The sequence below is a fragment of the Mus pahari genome, chromosome X, assembly GCF_900095145.1.
Source record: "Mus pahari chromosome X, PAHARI_EIJ_v1.1, whole genome shotgun sequence".
Classification (NCBI taxonomy): domain Eukaryota; kingdom Metazoa; phylum Chordata; class Mammalia; order Rodentia; family Muridae; genus Mus; species Mus pahari.
In genome coordinates this window covers 118,901,185-118,909,553 of record NC_034613.1, presented here as the reverse complement: position 1 = coordinate 118,909,553, position 8,369 = coordinate 118,901,185, and the positions used below count along the sequence as shown (strand labels likewise).

General features: G+C 37.1%; 1 protein-coding gene across 1 annotated transcript in view; it reads right to left on the bottom strand.

Annotated features, from left to right (window-relative positions):
- Pih1d3 (PIH1 domain containing 3) overlaps positions 1 to 8,369 on the bottom strand; it is a 42,925-nt gene that overhangs the window by 3,324 nt on the left and 31,232 nt on the right. Inside the window, exon 6 of the mRNA XM_021188569.1 lies at positions 1,985 to 2,070. Coding sequence (XP_021044228.1) covers positions 1,985 to 2,070 — 86 coding nt within the window. The remainder of the gene's footprint in view (positions 1 to 1,984; positions 2,071 to 8,369) is intronic.

The following is an 8,369-nucleotide window of genomic DNA, read 5'->3' as shown; positions in this document are numbered from 1 at the left end:
TGGTGATCAACAGCAGTATGGAAATGTAAGCCAAATAAACCCTTTCCTCCCCAACTTGCTTCTTGGTCATGATGTTTGTGCAGGAATAGAAACCCTGACCAAGACAGGCAGTATATATCCTATTTTTCATCTGTGCATGTTCTTTAGATAATTTAACATACAGATGACCTAGTACAGCCCAAGTTCTATGGGGAAAAGTACCTCATTGAGAGACTTTCATTTAGTGAGTTCTGATGGGTATCTGGAGTGATGGCAAAGCTAGAACAGCTGTCTCAAGATTGATGGAGACAGGGAGAACTGCTAGAGAAATGGAAATTAACTGCACAGGCTGTAGATATGTGTGTGATTTTAGTAGTCATGAAAATATCGCAGAAAACGGACTATTCACTTAACTCTCCTTACAAAGGTTGTAGGGTGAATAAATGCATATAAAAGCATAGTAGCATAAAAGCTTAACCGCTCCTTAGAATGATGGTAAGAATAGTAAATCTAGTTTTTGTAAGATAAAATTTTTTATGTGTGTGTGTGAATACATTTTAAGTGGTGGGAATGATCAGAAGAAATTTTAAATAAATATTCAACTGAAGAACATTTTGCGTTAAATGAATATACTACAGAAATAGTCTTTTTTATTGGATATTTTATTTATTTACATTTCAAATGTTATCCCCTTTCCTGATTTCCCCACCAGAAACTCCCTTTCCCATCCCCCCTTCTCCTGCTTCTATGAGGGTGTGCCCCCACCACTCCTGCCTCCAGGTCCTCAAATTCCCCTACGCTGGGGCATCGAACCTTCACAGGACCAAGGGCTTCTGCTCCCATTGATGTCAGATAAGGCCATCTTCTGCTACACATGTGGTACTCTTTGGTTGGTGGTTTAGACTCTGGGAGCTCGGGTTGGTTGATATTGTTGTTCTTAAATCTTCTCAAAGCCCCAAGCTCAACAATAGAACATTGTAAATATTGATAATAAAGGAAAAGATTTTCTAGGAACTACCTGCTTCCCAAACCCAGTGTAGAATGGTGATGAGTTCCAGAGCAAGGGCTGCAGCAATCATTCATGGGTGCTCACTCATGGGTGCTCACTACCGTGTAGCCACATGGAAATGAAGCAAGTCCATAAGATACATAGATATTTTGTCTAATACACATCTGTTTCCAACAATGTCCTTTGTGAAGAGTTAGTTGTGAGAAGCAGAACTGGTTCAAACATGCTTCAGATGAAAGGTTTTGTAAGAAATTTCCTGTGTATGTTGTCGGAGGAACATGATTTGAGCTGGTACACTGTGAAGAATGATTTTGTGCATTTGCTGTTGCTGTTGTTGTTTTTCGAGACAGGGTTTCTCTGTACAGCCCTGGCTGTCCTAGAACTCACTGTGTAGACCAGGCTGGCATTGCACTCAAAAATCTGCCTGCCTCTGCCTCCTGAGTGCTGGGATTAAAAGCATGCGCCACCACTGCCTGGCTTGATTTTGTGCATTTTTAAAAAGTGAACACACTCAAGTTTTATCTTAGAGGCCTACTACCATTCAAAAAATTGAATGATAATGCTTCTCTTATATAACCATTTTACCAAATTCCATATTAGTATAAAAGCAAGGCTTATAGCTCAGCAGAATTTCACTTCTAGCTGTTTTTAATTTTTTTCTGATAGCTGGAACTATATTAGATTATCAAGGATTATGTTTCAGTGGTGTCAACCTTCACCTAAAATTCAGGGGCAAAATATGAAAGCTAGGTATTTCCAGACATTTTGGAACTGAATTCAGAGTCCTGTGCATGCTAGGCAAGCATTTTAACCACAGAGGTCTATCCTAGCCCCCATATTCAATTTATTGTGTAGATCAAATTTATAAATTATCAATGGAAATTTCACCTTCATTAGGGCTTTAAGGTTAGTGACAACTAACCCTACTTTAAAAAGCAATAGTCTAATGAGTCACTGCTATCACAATCTTCTATTTCAATCTTCTGTCTTACTCACTTTTTAGGAGTGCGGAGATCAAGGAGCATTTCCTGGATGTCAATTTGAATTTCAGAAGGGTTCGTATTGGGCAGTTTAATTTTCACCTAAGATGAAATAAGAAAATACTGTCATTTTGGAGAAAAGATACTTTTAAAACTATTAGGATATATGTGGAGTGGCAATATAATATTGACAAAAGAAAGTGTCAACTATGTACCAGGCTCTGTGACTTCCTTTTATTGATCATATGAAAACAGGTTATTAGCCCAGTTTTACTCGTGGAGAGGCAGAAGAGTTTGGTAAGTGGCTTAAGGGCAGCCATAAGTGATGGAGCAGAGCTTCTGATTTACCATTAGACCGGGAGGGATCACTGACCACCCTCATGTAAGTGGGTTTCATATAAATGCATAAAATATGTTACGTATAGGCTGTTCATGCCAATTTGTAGTCTCCTGGTAAAAATACCCATACCACATTTCCTACAGACATACTGACCTCCAGAAAAGTAAAATTAACAAGAGAAAAACAATAAAATAATCTCTACCTCCCAAGAAGGACTACCTACTAGATCAGCAAGATTTCACTTACAAATGTCTCATCCCAGTTACCAGAGGGTCTCACAGCAGTTCCACTTCAAATGATATATCCCAAAGCATAGCAAACAAGAATGCAGGCCAATTTTGGCTATATATTGAACTTGAGGAAAGCCTGGGCTACATGAGTTTTGCCTCAAAACAGCAGCAATGAAAAAAGGAAAAATTGAATTTTATAAAAAAAGGAAACATTAAAAAATTTGAACATGGTTTTGCTCATAATAGTATTTATCATACTTGAAAGGCTTAAAAAAACAAAATATGTATCAATTGATATATGGATAGAGAAAGTATATCATGCCCATATAGTGGAATATTACTCTGCTGGGAAAAAAGGACAGAGTACATTGATGTTTTTTAATGTGTGTATGAGTATTTTGTCTGCATGTTTGTCTATGCACCACATGTACACCTGTTGTCTAGACATTAGAAGAAGTATAGAATCTTTTGTGATTGGAGTCACAATTGTGAGCCTCCACATGGCTGTTAGAAATAAAACTCATGTCCTCTGCCAGAGACACTGCACTGCGGAGTCATTTCTCTAGCCTGACAAAGTACATTTTCTTGATAAATCCTAAAAACAGTTTACTAAAGGAAGGAAGTCAGGCATTAAAAGGTGTGTTTTGTAGGATTCTATTTATACGACATGGGTCAATCCTGAAGACAGAAAGTAGCCTGGAGTTTGATGGGGGTTGGGAAATAGAGAAGAGTGGTGTCTGCTTAACATGTATGAGATTTCCTTTTAGGTATATGAAAATAATTTGGAAATAGATATTAATGATGGTTATATTACACTGTGAATACACCAAGTGTCACCAATGATGAATGTGTATTTTACCACAAATTTGCACTTCTCTAATTTACATTTGTTTTAGTTGGAGTTTTTATTGTGGTTATAAAACACCATAGCCATAAACAACTTGAGGAAGAAGATGTTAGTTTATTTCATCTTAAAAGATTCTGTAGTTCATTATCCACCAGGGCAGGAACTTGGTGGCAAGAACTAGTGCAGAAGCCATAAGGAAGGCTGCTACTGGCTTATTCCCCATGGCTTGCTATTTTATGCACCCCAGTACCACTTGCTCAGAGATGTCACCATCCACAGTGAGCTGAACCCCCCTACATCAATAATAAAGAAAGAAAAATGCACAAGGGCTAATCTGGTGGGAACAGTTTTCTCAATTAACATTACCTCTTCAAAAAGCTATCTTGTGTCAAGGTGACATAAACTAGCTGAAAAAACATCTACATTTTTTGTAATGGTAGATGACATATATTGTGATATATACACATAAATGTGTGAGGACATATAATTTCTGTAAAAAGAAAGGAACAAAAATTGAATCCAAAGTTCAGGTAAATTATGAAGCTTTTTCTAAGATAAACTAGACGACCTGACATTTTAGTTATTTGGGGAGTCCAATTGTAATTGCCAGTGTAAATGCAGGCTTTAAAGGAAATGTGTATGAAATAGTGACATACTGGCATTTCCTCCTGGTGACATACTGGCATTTCCTCCTAACATGCTCAACACACACAACGGTGTTTCCGTAGGGTGAGTTATCAATACATACTTCTGAGTTATATTTTCTTTATTAAATTCATGTGATAGGTAGCAATTGAGAGGTGATAGCATTTAAGTACTTCTTGTGGTTAAATTTTTCCTCCAACAATTAACTTCTAAAATACATTTTTAGCAATTAAATCTTCCTAATTAGAGAGGCCTTAGTGAAACAAATAGCATGTATTTCACATAAGCAGTTATAGGCACTCTGACTCAAAACAAATGAGCATTATTAGATTGGACAAAAAGTCCCACTTCGACTGAAATAACTTTCCAGTCGATAGTCAATTTGAGATGCCCTTTAATGTCTTGTACTAGCCAAATGGATCAAGGGATAGAACTATTTGTTTCTTGACTTTGAAATGTTTAGATCTTTGAAAGTAAAATGGTATTTCATACATGTCGAAAGGATAATCAAGGAAGGGAAGAACGATGATGTATGGGAAGTTTAGCTAGACTTCCTAGGCAGAACTTCAAGGTGGTTATCATAATAATCTGTGGTTCCACGGAAAGATAATTCAAAAAAACAGCTCACTAATTTTTTTCCTCTTAAGAAAATTAAAAGTGTCTGCTACAATATTTCAAAGGAGGGACAAGAGAAAAGACAGCTTAAGTGGGATGGAGCACACCAATATCTCACAAGATAGCGATTCCATGGGGATCTGAACAGAAAATCCCCTCTTGAAAACTGGAAGGGCTTGTACTTGTCACAGGGATCAAGGGATACAACTGTTTCTTACTTTGAACTGTTTAGATCTTTAAAAGTTAAAAAAATATATATCTTTTGTAATCTTAACAGAACCCTCCTAAACATGAGTCAGACTTGTTTAATAATTGGTATTGTCAATAAATACTCAGAAAATAGTTGACCTCTAATTGTGCAAAAGGCTTACCTTGTTAAAAATTGCCAAGTATGGAATAGCACTGACCAAACAAAGAAATTTAGGTTCTTTTTTTGACATAGTGTGCAAACTGAATTCATTTAGAAAGGACTACACAAACAAGATCCTGACACTGACATTATCAAAAGACAGGCTAATACTAAAGAGGGCCATTCATGGGGTTCCATGTCCTAGACCAGGAACTACAAGCAATTAATGACTGATGAGGGGGAAGGGTGTGCCCCCTAATTAGTTATCCAATGCAAAATGGTCAGCCCTGCTGTCATATGCATACAAACAATGAAAATGGGCTCAGCAGGTTGTATCTATATATATTTGTGAATACAAACATGTACACACACAATAATACAAAGAAACAAAAACAACTATAATAGTAATAGAAAAAGAGGTTAACAAATTGATGGAGGACATGGCAGGGGCTAGGGGAAAGGGCGGGGCAAAGTAATGTAACTGTTTCAATTAAAAACAAATTTTAACAAAAGAATAATTTTTAAATGTTTTATATATAACTTGGCCAGTATATACTATTGATTGAAATTTTAGCAAAACTTAATATATACAGATGACTTTGTGTTTGTATTTTGAAAACTATTCTAAATTAATTCAAGGGCTATAGATATAAAATACTTCTATTTTTCAGAACTATAGACGCTCTTCCTGATATATTTGATTCTTTCAAAAAGTCAGAATTGAGTTTCACTATGAAACAAAATAACATCAGGAAATTGTGATGAGAGAGGCTTGGGTAGGCTTTATTTTGAATTGCTTGAACAATTTAATTTCCCATTGTCGAACTATGAAAACAGATGAGTTCTTTTTTTTCCATACAACCACAGTAGTTTATAAACCTCTTGAACAACAGTAATCCACAGAAAGTGAAAACAACAAAGATGATGGATCCCTTGAGTTTACATAAATATTCATCTTTAAAGAATAAGTACATAGAAACATGTGTTCTCCAAAACAAGGGCATAAAATCAATAAAGTATAGTTTTACTTAATGTATGCTTTCTATAATGTCATTATCATTTTAAACATTCTAGTACTACATTGCCACTCCTTGCTTTGCTTTTTAAAATATGTCCTCTCTTATCACAGGAGTCAAGCTTGGACCCAGGTGTGGTGAGGCAGCCTGCAACCCCAGCACTTGGAAGACAGGCGGGAGGATTAGGAGTTCAAGGCTAAAGTAGGAAACATAATGAGACACTGCTCACAAGCAAAAAAAAAAAAAAAAAAAAAAAGCTTGGTTCATGCACAGACTTCCAATAATTACACAGGCACTCAATTGTCCCCTAAGAAGTCATTCCCTTTCCCTCCACCACTATCAGTCAGTCCCTCACCACTATCTGTCTTGATACAACCCAAAGCAAAGTCATTCTGCTTCTATCTCCATTTTCTCACAACAATAAGAAGCTTTCTTTTTCTTTGTAACCTAATAATTATCATATGGCTACTCCCATCTCTTCTGCTGCTGTGTCCCACACTTCAAGGATTCTGCAATGCCTTCTATTAGGTCCATTGGACCACACAGTGCCTTGCCCTTTCCTTTTTGCTTACCTCCTTGAATATTCTCAGCATTTTCTGACTAAATGAAATCTGTGTCCCCACTGAAGGCACTGTTTTCCCCATGGCCTTTACAGTTGGTTCCTGTTTTTTTCGTTTTGTGTGTGTTTTCTCCTCTCCTTTATATTACTGGCTGTCCCTTCTGTTTCATTAAAATAATTTCATGTCCTGTAGCATTCCAAGTAACAAAAGCCAGACACAGAAATGAAAAATACTGTGTGATCTCTCTTATAGGTGCAATCTTTCAAAAAAGGAAATGCATAGAGAGAGAATACTGGTTACCAGACATAGAGGAATGCAAGAGTCAGGTAAAAAGAGTTCAAAGTTTCAAAAATTTATGATGACTAAACCTAGAGATTTGAAATACAGCATGAAGTCTATAATTAATAACAAATATTTCCTGAGATTCCACTTTAGATAGCCTTAACAAACACACACAAAAGACAACATATGAAATGAGGTATATATAAACTGAACTGACTGTAGTAATCATTTCATTGTGTATATGGACATCAAACCATTTTAAATATTGGTAATTAAAATTTCACATCTTGATACTGTTCTGACCATTACTGTTTATGTTCAAACCATTTACCAATTTCTGGGATGGTTCTGATTTCACTAAATAGTTCCTTATTCTCTATAATATTTCCCATAGCACCTCCTGTCTTAAATCTTAGTGATTCAAACATTTACTCAGATTTTTCTAATATTCAAATTTCATTCCTTCATCTCCTGTAAATCTTTGCTCAAATAGTGCCTCCTGAGAGGCCCTGGCTGACTATACTACAACTATCCTAACCAAGGAAATATTCATCAATTGTTATTGTGTGCATATTATGAATCTGCATATATTCCTAAATATAATCTATTTAGTCCATCTAATGTTACAAGAGGGCTGACTTTTGGCAAGGGACAACTAATCGGTGTGCTCTTTCTTGAGGATGACCACTTCTCTCACTCCCAGGTTTACTCAATTGCTGTAGGTCTTTATGTAGGGTTGAGGCCTTGGGGGCTTGTCCCTGCTCAGTGTGGCATGTTTGAAGGTATCATCCTTGCCCCGCCCACAACTGGGTAGTCATGTTGGGGAGACTTCAGTAGCATAGCTCCTGATGTTACTAGGATACACAACCTCACAAGAAACTTCCTGATCCGTTGGCTCTTGCAACCTTCCCACCCCTCTTTCGTAGAGTGTGGGGGCTGTGGGAGGGTTTGGAGGGAGGAAAGGGAAGGGAGAAACATCATAACCAAATGACAAACTAAAAAATAAGCAGAAAAGGAGTTATTCATAAGAAGTTGTGTCCACCATTTACTACTACCATTCCATACTATAGATCCGGGGGTTTTATTGCTACAACAAACAAGAAAGAGATAGGTGGGGAAATGATGGAAACATAGGAAATAAACTTACTATATGAGAAAAGAACATGCCAAAGAGAATGAAATAACTTGGCATACTGAAGCATCAGAACCATACGGCTAGAGCAAGTAGAAACTAATGAACAAGGAAGGAGATAGAACATGAGATTAGACTAAAGGAAGATAAGACTGAGATCACATAGGACCTCACAGATCAGGATAAAGGCCTAAATGCAAAAGGAAGGCATTTAGGGGCCTATGTAAAGGAAGGCTTAGCTGGTGTGTTGGCGCACGCCTTTAATCCCAGCACTCAGGAGGCAGAGGCAGGTAGATTTCTGAGTTCGAGGCCAGCCTGGTCTACAAAGTGAGTTCCAGGACAGCCAGGGCTATACAGAGAAACCCTGTCTTGAAAAACCAAAAAA